The 14579-nt window shown below is 43.5% G+C and overlaps 1 protein-coding gene across 1 annotated transcript; it reads left to right on the plus strand.

Annotated features, from left to right (window-relative positions):
* Positions 1 to 10193: 10193 nt before the first annotated feature.
* LOC124177436 (meiosis-specific nuclear structural protein 1-like) lies at positions 10194 to 11256 on the plus strand. Its single transcript, XM_046559782.1, has 2 exons — positions 10194 to 10911; positions 11003 to 11256. The coding sequence occupies exons 1-2, from the start codon at positions 10194 to 10196 to the stop codon at positions 11254 to 11256; spliced, it is 972 nt and encodes a 323-aa protein (XP_046415738.1).
* Positions 11257 to 14579: the final 3323 nt, after the last annotated feature.

Consider the following 14579-nt stretch of genomic DNA (forward strand, 5'->3'; position numbering starts at 1 on the left):
ACGATTCGATTTCCAATTTTTGATAATGTGGGTAATTTTTTGTTTCTTGTTAACAAAAAGTATGGTAGTTTATCAAATACAATATCTATAATAATTTTGCGCACATCAGTAGGTACGTATGATCAACTGCAGAGAAGCCAAAGGAAAAAAAAAATAATATTCAGAAGGATACGAATTCAAATTTCATTCACGAACAAAATAAACTGTAGTTTATCAAGAGTTTGGATAAATGTTACTGATTTAGCATGAAAATAAATTTTTTTCAATATAACATCTTTAATCTATTTCACCTAAAATGCGGGGTTTGACAATTTTTAATAAAGTTATGGTTTCAATCAAAGTCGACTTCATTGATTTCGGTTACTGTAACATTCAAAGTCTCGTTTAATAATTCGTTCCATTAGACCGAACCTCGAAAAGTCCTCAGAGCTCTACTGTAAACTGTAAATGAAACGAACTAAAGTCCCCCATCACAGGTGCGTAAAGCGACTACGTTTACCTGCACAAGGGCCATTCCAGTAAATAAATACCAGAAACGAGAGAGTAAAAGAGAAGAAGAAAAAAAAAAAAAAAAACGGGAACCGAAAACTGAGCCTCCGGTGAGCGTTAGGGGCACGAAATCCTTTCATTTGCTTTGAGCACCCGATGCAGCCTGAACTCGAATTAAAACTGAACAGCGTCACGGCGCGTTGAACTTTATAATAGTACCTGGTGAGGTGAATGCATGCTGGTACCCGACTGCATTCGGGTAAAAACAACCGGATCAATGTTTGCTCGTTTTTTCTTTCTCTCACTCTCCTTCTCTCTCTCTCTCTCTCTCTCCCTGTTCTTTTGACGGGGGAGAAAATACGTTTCTCTCTCTATATATATATATATATATTTTTTTTTTCTCCCTCTGTTTGTCCAAAAAGCGCTGATTTTAGGTAGTTTTTTTGTTCTGTTAATCTCGTTTTTTCGTTTTTTATTTAACGACAAGCCGACGTACGACGGCAGAGAATTACGGGGTGAAAATCTGTACCGCTGCGATTGGATCCTGATTGACGCTTATTGACTCCGTGATACGTAAAACCTTCTTGTTTACAACTTGGGCCGAAAAAGAGTCGGTGTTCCGATTTAATTGGAACGAAACTCAATCCCTGCGAAACGCATTTACTATTTTGTATTTTGTGTTTGTACAATGCTTCGGGGCGTTGCAGCTGATGCATCGTGTGGTGTCGATGTATCGAAAAAAGGATTTTTTTTTTTTCATTTTAATACTTGAACAAACAAATGGAGAACACGGTGAATTGTAACGGAAAACAAATTTCACGCCACATCGAAACTCGGGTTTTTATTTTCATCGTCAATATTACGTACAACGAGGAAAAAATTTCACACCGCAAAACGCGAATCAAACATCGAAACTTCTGGTGATTTCGCTCGAGCGTCAAGCGTTGGCATTTATTTTTTGGTAATATGAAACTTTATTTTCTGCTGTTTATTATAGCCTCTGGGTGACCAAATTTATCGTTGACATATCGCGAGTACAAATACCATGCGCGTTGTGTAAATCTTTGCAAATGAAAACGGAATGAGAAAATCTGTCAAGACGAAAAATAATATTCAAAAGTGATATCGAAGTTCAAATTCCTGAGGGTAAAATGTCTGACAGTTGCCTAAGACTGTCGGAAAGACCCAGGCGGAGTCAACGGGAATCTTCAAAAGTGCTGCTTAAATTACCTCGGAGAAATGGCTTGTTTTGGAAAAGTAGTTCTGCAATATCTTCCTCAGGGGTCGAAATGAATTCATTGCTCACTGGGTAAACGATAGATAGTCGACTTGGTCGATAGATAGTTTACGCATTGACATTAGAAGAGACATTTTTGGTAAGGAATCGACCGGTCTGACTTCACGGATCGATCCATTTCAGGTGTGCCGAAATAAACACCCCTCGTTGCGGTAAATATCGATCGGTTGAACGTAACGTCGTTAAAAGAGGTGAAAACCCGGACGAAAACAAGGTCCGAGATAAAATTGAGGGGAATTTTTCCGACGATGAGAAAAGGAGCGTCGTCACTGCGATCGAGAGACTAAAAAGAGTGCGGATAGAACGCCTGGTTAATCTGCAAGAGATTAACTCGTCTTTTAAAAATACCATCAACATCATTCGTGACTTGAAACGAGCCTCGTTGGAAAAGCAAATGTGACTGCCACGGTGTTTGTTGTTATTAATTATTAAACTGAGCAAGGAAAGAGTTTGTTACACGTTTTTGCCTCTTGTTTACGTCTCATAGATCCATCAGGAAAAATCTTTATGGTTCGAAAGCTGGGAGGTTGAGGATCGCATCGAAAAGCCATTAAATCTGTATCCAATGGACCCCCCCTGTCAAAGTGCATATAAATCTGCATCAGGCTGTATGCCGTCGGTGGCAAACCGCATTCCACGTCATTCTAGTGGAATAGTTATTCATACACGGAGCATAGTGCGGGTGTAAATCGAACGGCTAGGCTGGAGGAGATTAGTTCTGAACTAACATTGCGACGGAGAAAGAGGGTGTAGCTCCAGGTTTGGCTTTGATATTGTGCTTCTGATACATCCGAGTATCTGCCGCCGGAAGCTCCGCGCGAGATAATCGTGTACAGATTGCTTTGATCTCGTGCAGGTGTATGTTCGCTGATGTTGTTCATCGAGATCCAAAATTAATAGGCACCCCCGTACGCCCTCGGCTGACGCAGATGCTGGCGAGCTCTGATCCGGTACATCGCATTGGTACCTGCACTAAATGCGCTGCATATCCTTTCCCCTCTTCGCCTCCTCCAAGCGTGCAAATAGCATATCTAGCCATGCAAGCGAATAGTTGTTGTTTGTACTGCAAGCTCGTATAATGCAAATGTTATTCTAATCACGCGGTGCAGTCGTCTCTTCTCGTGTTTGCTCGTGAGATATTTGTACAAGCAAGCGACGATGACTGCCAAAATCGCGCGAGAATGTTGGAGGATCGCTACCATATTTTGTTCCTTGTCCGAAATTTCCTTTGAATACTGCATCGGTTTACTCGAGGACAAGAGGAAGTGCTCAAGCTCCTCCTTCTTTGCTTTGTTACTCTCCCTGTCTTTCGCCTTCTCAACTTTCATAAACAGACGTCTGTTACACCCGGAGTTCTGAGAACGATGGGGTGATGCAGGGTGGCCGCCATATCTACACCCCCAGCGAGCTACTCCATGAGAGTGTAAGAAAAGGCCGGGCCCACCAGGGTCGAGTGAAACAAAACACTGTACATGTTTTTCTCCGACACTTTACTTCTTTACACATTTTACTATCGCTTTTTTGCAACCCTCTCCTCCCTCTATCCGACTTCAAGCTTCCCCGTTTTTCCTCTTTTCACCACTCAGCGCGGCTTTTTCTCCAGGGCAATGTATAAAAGATACATAGGTTATAGATAAGACCCTGAAAATGCATGGGCTGGTGAAACTACCTACCATTTTACTACCCGACCCGGTGCTCAGGCCGAGGTGTCATTATACTCTTGGAATATCAAGAATGAGGTCAATCCGATATTCTCACGGGAACCAGACATTCCATTTCTTTACTCTGAAAAATATTTCACCGTTTGAATCTGAATCAGTTACAGGTGAGTCAATCACAGACGTCGGTGTTTTCACATTGGTAAAAGGCATGTGTATAATTGATACCAGTTGATATTATGGCAGACGAATAGTCGAGAAGCGTGTCTTCCATTGAAGTCATCGAGTGTCGTATTGGTTATCGCGACATACTTGAAATTCGATTGCCATGAACAGTTCGATCCCATATGTAACCATGGTCATGGATGACGCGGTCCCTCTTTGAATTTGGAAACCAAGTGTAAGGTCTGATATCGTGCGATATACGAAAATGAAAATGTAATGAGTGAGGATTGGAAGAGAGGTGCTTACGTTATACGCGCAACTGCATGCCAGGAGATTTATGATAGCTCTTGGTCATGGCGGGGAAACCTAAGCCGGGAGCGGCGGCGGCGGTGGTGGTTATACAGTGTTGGTATGGTGGGCTGTTATTTACTACGTGTTCTATAACCACATTTTCACCGTTACACGTGGATGCAGAGAGAGAGAGAGAGAGAGAGAGAGAGAGGGAGAGAGAGAGAGGAAAGTGAGGGAAGGTTGAGGGTCTCACCATTCAGCTAGCTCTTCTCACTTCCGCGTATCTGCGAAAGTGCGTATTCCGAGGTGAGGGTACGATACGTGTGTGAGTGGGTGTGTGCTCTGTTAGTCTGCGTTCGCCTGTGCGTACGGCAGCATGTGTCAGAGAGCGGGAATAGGAGAGAATCTTGTTATCCTGCGTTGGTCCCGCTGCTCGGCAAGATCTATGGGAAAGTCTCCTCGCGGAGAGAGTTCCATTATATATGAGATAAACAGTGCGAGAGGTCGGGGTACATAGTTTGGCTCTTCTCCTTTAGTCCAGTTCTTCTTCTCCTTCATCTTGTTCTTCTTCTTCTTCTTCTTCCTCTTATTCTTCTTCTTCCTTCCGCGTTTGATTTATGGGTGAATTTTCCCCCGTCTGATCCCTTGATATCCTGTTTTATTTTACTCCGATTACCTATGATCCAGTAGTTTGATGTTATAGGCACTTCGCATGAACGCGTCCTCCTTCGGTACTTGAGGTTCAGTGCAGGAGGAATCGGAACTGTCCGATACAACTTCTTTCGGGAAGTAGAAAATTCGAATATGGCAATGATGAACACATTGATCTCGGATCGAATTCGCGATGTTAACAATCAAATGCGGTGAGAAATTACTTTGCGCATTCGTTCCGTGTCTTTGATTATACATATGTGAAAATTCTGCAGTCACGTCATCACCAATATCGCTACGGACCACCATGAGCTGGTGAATGGCTGGTAATAAAGCAAAACAGATTGCACTGCAAAACGTGATTTCCCGTTGGTGGAATTTAAGGTTGGGTGATAATTCATTACTCGGTGAACCGATATGGGCAGCATTGAAATGGTAAAACTGCGGTGCAGTTATTGGACGCACCAAACTCAATGAATCTCCCGAATATCGTGCATTCATTACTGATCTGACATTCGAAAATTCACGTTCCAAATCAGGCCTGTTGTTCTAATCACTTCCTGGCCTGATCGTTTACGGAGTCCGTTGCCTTACATAATGTATAACGCGGGTTTACCCTAATGTTGAAATTCCGGTCACGGAACCGTCGGTGAGAGCGGAAAAATGAGGGAAAGGAGCATCTTGGGTTTAAAAAACGAAAGAGGAAGCTACCCGGCGGTGCATGGCGCTGGGGAGAAAATGACCTTGTCTTAAGTCCGGGTCGCTTAGGGATCACCGGGATGTCGTTTCTCGAAGTCTCCTCATGCCTCAGACAAAGTTGGTGCACCTAACCTGGGTGCCTATCCACCTGCCAACCACTATGGTGCTCTGAATTTTCGTCCGGGACAATGGTGCGAGAGCCTGCAGGAGGGATAGGGATAGAGAGAGAAAGAGAGAGAGAGAGAGAGTGAGAGAGAGAGAGCCTTGCCGCGGGATCACTGGGAAATCAATAGCTCTGACGTGACTAGCAGACGAGAGGTGTGCCCGACGTGTCCGTCAGTAAGACCATCCACTACCAGCACCAACCCTCCAGATATCCAAACAGTTTTACCCCTCCGCTTACCTCCGCTTCACCGTCTCTTACACGACTAAATCTAGCTTCTCCGCCGACCGGCTATCAGTGGAAAAGCGTGTTAGCAAGGAGTTCCTTACGGTTCGATGCACAAGAAAATGTGACAGAAAGTTATTCTTTGCGCAAATGTGCTGTTTCCGCTATGCTAGGTATTCCAAAGTAAAGTACCTATTATTCCAAATTTCGTAAATTTTATTGATAATGAAATTTGAGCTGAAGCTAGTTTTCCTAAAGTTGAACGGACCTTGTGTCGCTTAGCTATGGAAAATATTGAAATTAGCATTTTTTCTCTCTTTCATTTCTTCTTTCTGGATTCTTCTTTGTTACTCCAAGGTGTGATCTCTGCGGGTCTTAATAAACCGCTCGGGATTGAGTTTAATTAAATTCTAAAGATCTTAAAGTGCCGGGGACTGGGCCGCTGCAGAGGTACTCTTACTTGAAAATTAAAAGTCTCCACTCTCCCCACCCTGTACCACTGTGTAATTATACACTGAAAATGGAATCGGAGTATATTACTTTTTCCCTAACCTCTATCTATTACTTTGCGTCGTAATCTTATCTCGAACAAACCGCTCTTACGAGCGATCATATAGTAGCTCAAACGCATCGTTCAAGTATAAACAACAAGTTCATGTTCTTATTCTATCACCAATCATAGAGAACCTCATAGGCATTCGTTACTGTTTTCGTTTGTAAGGGTAAACACGAATGGTACACACACATATATATAGAGAGCGAGGAGGTGAGGCTTAGGCGAGGACGTGGCCGACTAAATGACAACAATTTCGTGAAAAGCCAAGTCGTTGATTTGATTCTACGCATTCGAATGTAAAAACAATTACTCTCCTTTGTATATTTTGACATATCGGACATTTTGGGAGCTTAACTACAGTTCAAAAGTATTCGTCGATTTGTCTATCGAGCGAATGGATGTATGAATGTAATTATCGAAATGATAAAAAAACATAGAAGCCTTGATACGAAACATCACTAATAAAGTTGATGTGAAATAAATAGACAACGATCTAAACGGTAGATTAATTATGTTTCACGTCTTATGTGCCATTCCTTTGTAAAATAAATCACAGGTTCATCCCGGCGGGCTGCAATCATATTTCCAGTAACGATAACATCGTATATAACCTGAAATCGATCCCCGCACAATAATTCAACATCGTGCATAATACAGACTTGTAAGCCCCTGCAAGAGGAAGAGCTTGCGGGCGCCTTGTGACGTCCCCGAGTAAGTTGGTTACGTTATAAACTCGTGAAAGCGTCGGAGTGAAGGGGGGCTGTTCTACTCGTACCTCGAAGGTGAACCTGACGTCGGTTGGGTTCACCCTCGTCAAGATGAAGAACCGAGCTGGCAACCTGTCGCACGGCCACGTTGTCCTGCGCGTCTGACCGTCACTACGGCACACCCGAAAACACGGCTCACTTTGTATGTACACCCATTATATCTATATTGACGAGGGGTTGATTCCTACGGACAAAAGGGTGGTCCGCTCTCGGACTTCCGAGGTCAAAAACGACGCGATCAACCGACGCGAAAACATGTGTCCGATCGGCTGTATTATACGAGGACGCGATTTCATTCGACGATGGGTTCCTTCTCTCGCTATGGACGAATGAATTCTTATCCACTGGGGAGGAAGTTTTTGGTGTTGGAACACAATGAAAATTCCAAGGAAATCGCACGCGATGTTGGAGAGATGTTGTGCGAAATACTTTGTCGATCTCTTGATGTTACGCCGTAATGGGGTTACATGGGTTTACAAGGTTAACGAAAAGGATATTTGCTCTGATATAAAAAACAAAAATATATAATCAATCAATTATTTTATTCAAGCTTGAGGAAAAAAAAGAAGAACAATATTCAAACGATAGTTCATATAATTTATCATATTGTTGTCGGTGATTCCATATTTTCGCGGTGGACGTGATAACTCACGCTAGCTTTATCTGAAATCAGGAAACCAAATATTTTTCTTTAGTAGGCGAGTACAGCTTGTACTTGAACGAATGATTAAAAAAAAAATTTTATGCAAATAACTACAATTTTTGGTAAAATCCACACCATGTATATTCTCTTGTAAAATAAATTGTGAACGAAGAAAGAAAAAAAAATCTTCTTTCGCGTACTAGTTAACCCTATTTAGAAGAAGTGTGCACAATTTCAATAAAATCGATGCATTAGTTTCTGAGAAATCGTGTCCACCGACTTCGAAAATATGGTTTTACAAAAAGAACGATATACGGTCGAGCCTAAAAATAGAAATTTCTAAAGGCTCTCTCTCCTAAACTTTTACTCAAATTGATTTGAAACTTTGGGAAAATGTTCTTAACATGTTGTACTATTATAGAAAATTTTTTTTTTATTTATCGATTTTTTGACATTTCCAAACCCTTATAACTATTTGTCTTTTTAGTTTTTTTTTTAATGTGGGGCGATATTTCGATGCGAGTGTTCAACAATTTTACGTTGACCAGCAACTATTATTCGCAATTCTTGGATCGAGACGATCATTTATCGAGATATTGTCTGACACGCTATACGTGGATCAAATTCGAAGTTGTGTTCGATATTGCGTCTATTCGGTATCACAAATACGCAAGATATATAATAATAGCCAGCTGGAACGGGGGAGAGTCTCGATTCCCGGCTAGCCGCTGCTATTGATAACCAGAGGGAGTCCGCCACCCTTTTTCGTCTTTATTTCATCCTCCCTCTTTCCCTCTTTCTGTATTTCTGCCCTCTTTCCATCGTACTTCATCAACGCAACGTAGTATAGACTTGAAGCAGAAGCCAGAACAATATTCACAAATACGTGTACCCTCTCACAAATTCCCGAATCGTTCTTTCGTTTCTACTTTACTCGGTTCGTTCAATTGGTTGAGAATTTATTTGAAAAAAGCCAGGCTTGATCGAGACCGATAAAAATATGCCTGCAGAGTAGCAGATAAAAATGTGTATCGTAATCCGAGAGAATGCTTTTTGAATAATTCAGTCTCTGCCTGTAGTGCAGCAACGAGATCATAACGCCGGTGTTAAATTGCGCCGCCGTTACACTGGATGCACGTTTTTGCGAATAGCTTTGCCAATTTTTCCTTCACTTGTTTTTATCGACATTATATCGACCGATTCGCCGTTAAATCCGGCCACGAATGAGCTGCGAGAGTGCGAGCAGAATAAGACTTATGGCTTAATAAGGGCTGCGAGGATATTGCCGACCGTAAGGCGGTGAGTAAACCTCCCTTCAGGGTGACGGAGAACGATACATCAAACGTCCATTAAACCGAGTTGCCAATTTACTTGGCTAGCCTGAATCCCGGTTGTATAAAACACCTTGGTTATATCTCTGACTAATTGTCATCCCTGTGAAAAAAATTCCCCGCGATTCTGAAAACACGAGGAAAGGTCATTTTGACGTGCCTCTTTATATTTGATTTATGGTGAAAGCAGCTGCACACTTTATGAGGAATCTTTCGAGATTCTTTCGGTGACGCATGAAGGCTATCGTCAAAGAATGTGAAGAATTTTCGCGTTTTTTGTTCTCAATGACAGATACGATCGGTTCTTTGCGAAAAAATTGAAGCAAATGATGGATTCACGGATGGGTTAGGCTTCATCTCGCGTCAGGTATCAGAGGTGATGTGGAACTTGCTTTTAGGTTATTTAGAAGCAATCTGACATCGTTGCGAATATCAGAAACGAATTTCCCCATTGTCTAATGAATCTAAAATCATAACCATTGATTATCAGAGTACGTTTGAGATCGCCCAAAATTAAACATGGACAAAGCACTGAAAGCGAAAGAAAAGGCAGATGCAGCGCAGAAGGAAGTCGATGAGATAAATCAAAGGAATTTCGAAGCGATGATAGAACAATGTCGTGTCAATATTGGGAAAAAGGGTGAACAGATGGACTTTATGAGTCGTCTTCACAGGGAGCGTAACGAGGCCATCCTCGAGGACAAACTTCTCCGGGCTCAGGAGGCTGCCGAACTTCTTCCAAAAGAGGTTGAGAAGAGGCAGATACGCGCCGAGGAGTTAGTCAGACGGAGAAGTAAGAATCGTTCATACATAGTTTTGTTTAACCGGCAGAGTCCTGCCGTGCATTAAAACAGTGCGGTACCTTTACAAAGTTGATCGTCCGTTTCATCCGAATAAAGATTGACAGGAGATCGTTTTAAACAAGTGACGCCGGCTTGCGTCGGCCATAGAAGGCTTGTTATCCAAAGAGGGCGTCTCGTACACATTCCTCTATATGTGTCCAACTTGTCCATCGGACCTTAGTTATTTTAAATTCAGGTGATAACAATAGGGAGTTAAAAATGTACGTTCCATCTTAACAGACGACGAAATTCGGGCGCTAAAGCATCGCCAGGTGATCCGGGACCAGAACATCGAGTTGAAGGAACTCGAGTCGCAGTTGAAATCATCTTACGCAGCGAAGTCGGCTCAAGTCCAATTGCGAGAACGTGAAGCGATTCGAGCCGATGAAAAGTATCGAGAATATCAGACATCCGTTATGAGGTCCCGATGGTACAACGACGACGCGTTCGACCAGCACCTGGCTGCCGTTGAGCGCGATAAAAATATGAGGTATCGAAACGCGCTGCAGGATCAGCTCGTAGTGAACGAAACTATGCGGCGTCAGCGGACCGAGGAATGGCACAGAGAGCGTAAAATCGTCGAGCAGATAAGCGAGGTCCTTCGGAACGAGGACGTGGATACCGCATCGGAGAAGAAGGAGAAAACCGCGAGGATCCAGGCAGAGAGGGAGGCCTTTTTTCGAGCGATGAAAACGTGGAAGTCCAAGGAGCGGGAGGCACTGCTGGACGAGTTCAGTCGGCAGGCTAAAATCATAGCGAAAAAAGAGGCCGAGGAGAAGAATCGAGCCGTTGTCAAAGCTGGCAAGTCAGACGTTAGAGAGGAAATTATGGAACGGACCGCCAGACGTATGTTGGATGATGAGACGAGGAGGAACGAGAAGGAGGATATTGTCAACGAGCTCTTTGACGAGGAGTGGAACAGCAAGGTTGCCATGGAGCTGAAGGATGCTGCGGCGAGAAAAGAGGCCGTTAAAAGAGAGCTGCTGGCTGACATGGAACGGCAAAAAGTACTAGTTTCCGAGAGCAGGGCGAAGTCTTTGGCCGTCGACGCAGCCTTCGGAAAGTACCTCGTCGAGCAGTCCGAGGCGGCGGATAAAAAGGAGAGTGAAAAATCGGACGAGCGTCGTCGAAGAGGTAGTGAAACACGGATGCAGATCTGCCCGGAAGATGTATAAGAAACGTTTTACACCTGCTTCCCTGATTGTTCGATGATTTTTTGTCCAAGGTCTTCAATATGGCCGGGATTTGAAGACGGTGCGAGATGAGCAGCGAGCACTTCACGCCGAAGAGGTACTCCTCACGCAGGCGATACAGAGACAGGATGATCAGCGGGAAGTTGAACGTCTGAAGGAGGTATCTTTGGAGCGTTCGAAAATTTTGTACGAACACGCACCGAACTTGAAGGGATTTCTCAAGGCTGGAACCTTGCGAACGGAAGACCTGGAGTACATGAAAATGCAGCAGTGTAGCTCAAACTAGCAGTTTCGATTAGATAGGAAGACTCTCTTTCAGAATGTGTGGAATTTCTGGGTTTTTAAGAATTCAAGGGGCAACATTTTTTTCACACTACCTTTTCGTCGAGTTCTTTGGCCTGTTTTCTACCTCTGACACGTCAAACCGCCACCGTCGCTCCATTTTTCATTTCTTTCAAAGCGTCCGCAGCACCCACGTTTACTTACGTAAGGTGGAAACAGATCAATGATCTACTCGTATTATCCTTACTTCCGAGCTTCCATCACCGTTTCCAAAGGCGCGCATCAGCCATCGTCCCTTTCTTTCGTACCTAACCGAGCAGAATAGGGTAGCCTTGATGATGACCTCATGGTGTATTCGATTATCGGTCTATACCATCGGGGAAACACGGGCAAAGAAAGAGTTTCCGTTTATACGTTGATCCGGAAGAAGAGAAAGAAGAAGTTCCTCTCGGCGGGTGTTCAGATGAAATCTTGAAACGGTTCGGCAGCGTAATCAATCCAACCTATCGAGAATGTCCGTTTTCGAAAGCCTCGTTTCTTCCTTCCGCCAAACGTCTGCAGTGCAGCAGGCCCTATTTGTCTACTTTATCAGATCCACCGTATCCCTCTTATCGGTACAATGAATTCCGGTGGAGGATCGATGGATTCTCGGTAATGGCGCATTAGCTTCCTAAGTGCCCTGGAAATCACGGGTTCAATGCACGCTCCGGGAACTAGCGGCGTCAAGAGGTACCTCGCCAATTGTCGCGCATCACAGTAATGGATGGATGTTCGTACCTTGGCATGGTGTCGATCAGTTCTCATTATTCCCTCAACAGCTACTGCTCAGGAATATCCATCCGTCACTTGTAATTTCCGAAGACTTCGGATAAAAAATCTGCGACATGCCTTATCGTTCTGGCTTTCCGACGAGTCCATATTTCGCGTTTTCATCCTCACCGTTGACCCGATATCGAGTCATTCGTCCGCAACCTGCGTCTGCAGTGGGAAAATCTATTGCTCTATTTGCGCAAACCTTTATCCTGACTCTATTCAGCGGTGTGCACTACGGATGTTCTAGTCGTCGACTCGAGGATTCTGTAAGACGGAGGTTTCGCGCTGTATGAGGTAGATATATTGGATGTGCACACCCGTGTACCTGTGTCTGGTAGGTAGGTAGGTAGGTACAACAGATATGCGAAACGTAATGTGTGCAGAGCTCGACTTGTATCGAGGGACCGGTGAGTTTATGGACTGATATAGTGCGACGGAACGTGGACGGGGTAGAATTGAAAGCGGCTTTCACGAGGTAAATAGAAACTGCTCCGTTCCTCGCATGCCTCTATATGCCGAGGATGAAAGAAGATAGGCGTTGCCAGGTTTTGGCGAAACAGCAATGTCCAGGGTCATATCAGGGGTGCGAACATTCTTGTCTTGAGACGACAGTGGAGAAATTTCACTCCTATCAGTTGCGGTATTGAGTGGATGACCCCGTTTCCTCGACACATGTGTGTATTATTTATACATATATAACGTAAGCCGCGAGGAAGAGATAAAGTGAATGATTGATCCATCCACCGCGTGATGAATGGCGAATGCCAATCCGAGTTCCATGTATGGGTGAGTGACGTGTTCGCGAATTCAAATATTGTACCCTGAGATCTTTACGTCTCATCCACTTTCCACCTATATTGCAAGTCTCAAAGACGTTTGCAGTGCTTCAAAAGCTTTCGGCGTTGACAATTGAACGTGTGTTTTGACGGTGAAACGGAATAAATGAAGAGATATGTTTCTCGACATCGATTGTGACGAAGGGGGGAAGTCTTGGAAATTAAGGACATGAGACGAGAATTTAACTGTTGACATTTTGGACAGCGTGGGGGCCTTTCTTAGAACGAATATATTTTTACTTTTCATGACCTTTGGTTATGTAAGAAAGGTGTTGATTTTGGTTGAAAATCACTTTTTCTAATTTCAACAAATTCTCTACGTTTTCGAACCTCAGGTTTTCGAAAATAGAACGAAATAAATATGAAATAAGACTAGGTACAGAATCGGAATCGGAATTGGAAATACGAAACGAAACAAATATTGGGAGTTAGCGGATTGTGAGATACGTTATCACTGTCCTTTTCAAACTAAACACTAATTTTTTCAGTATCATCTAAGCTCGGTTTTTCTAATACTCTATTAAACGTTTTTTCACATTGCTCTTGACGCACAAGGGAAAAAACTTGAAATCGATAAAAGTTGAAAATTTATTTCTCAGTGTCTTTGCTCCGCACAAGTTGGATAAAAATCGGAAAGCCAATGGAGTTTCAGCTGTGGGGTGAAATCGGTACACAGGGCACAGCGGGTACCTCGCATATGTTATACGCGCGTCTACGGATACCTGGGTGCCAACCACTCAGTCACTCCCTCTCTTTCTCTATCTCAGCTCTTTTGCGGCAAAAAGAAAGATCGAAGAGAAGCTTTCGAAAGGCTTGGAAGGCTGCCGCCGCGGAGGGAGAACTGGTCTATTGTTGCCAGCTTTCCACCCAATTATAGCGGGTGGTAAAGGGGGTGGTATACCTTCGGTACCGACACTCCTGGCGCTGGTGGTGCTGCTACTGCTCGGCCCATTACCCACGACAAAGTGGGAAACAGCCAGCTACCCGTGAGTCATGAATGCATTATACCGAATAAGTGCCAACCGCTTGAGTTATTATTGGGCAAAAGGGAAAGGTTGACGCGAATGAATAATGGCTCGGATAATGGGGATTGATTTTTGGTCAGGCTTTACCCTAACTCCTTTACGACCGTCAAAATCGATTTTCAAAATGAACGGAAAGTACGTCACATGGATCGAAACTCCGATTGAACGAATGATCGAATGGTCAAAAAGGCCCAAATGTCTTACGAAAATTTTTGATAATTGAGCAGAACCGATTCAGTAATCGAACGATCAACTCGTTTCCCATAACTTCATATATTCTTCTCAGATATAAATTTTCTTAATATTGTTACAAAGGGTGAAATCATCCGTTTTACCCCCCTTTCTAATGATCCAGTAGTCATCATGGATAAAAATAAGTTTAACCTTCGATATATCGTTGAGTGAATATTTTTTTTTCTTCACTCCGTGAACATTTTCTTCTTTGTTTAGCTTTGGAATTCAGTGTTGTTTGGGTTATATATTATTCGGCACATGGTTCACTTTCCTCCGGTACGACTGCACAGTGGTGGCGGCTAAGGGTGAGCCATTTGACTTCCCGGAAAGCAAATCTGGACACGCTTCTATAGAATTACCAAACACCGTTACTCCGCAGGGTTTGCTCAGAGTGTCGCATGGCACCGTGGAATTTTCAA

The sequence above is a fragment of the Neodiprion fabricii genome, chromosome 3, assembly GCF_021155785.1.
Source record: "Neodiprion fabricii isolate iyNeoFabr1 chromosome 3, iyNeoFabr1.1, whole genome shotgun sequence".
Lineage (NCBI taxonomy): Eukaryota > Metazoa > Arthropoda > Insecta > Hymenoptera > Diprionidae > Neodiprion > Neodiprion fabricii.

What these genes read in the sequence shown, in the direction of transcription:
- LOC124177436 (XM_046559782.1), top strand. Translation starts at nt 10,194, where the DNA reads ATGAGGTCCCGATGGTACAACGACGACGCGTTCGACCAGCACCTGGCT. An exon ending in GGACGAGCGTCGTCGAAGAG is followed by an intron (nt 10,912 to 11,002) that starts GTAGTGAAACAC and finishes TTTTTGTCCAAG; the next exon opens with GTCTTCAATATGGCCGGGAT.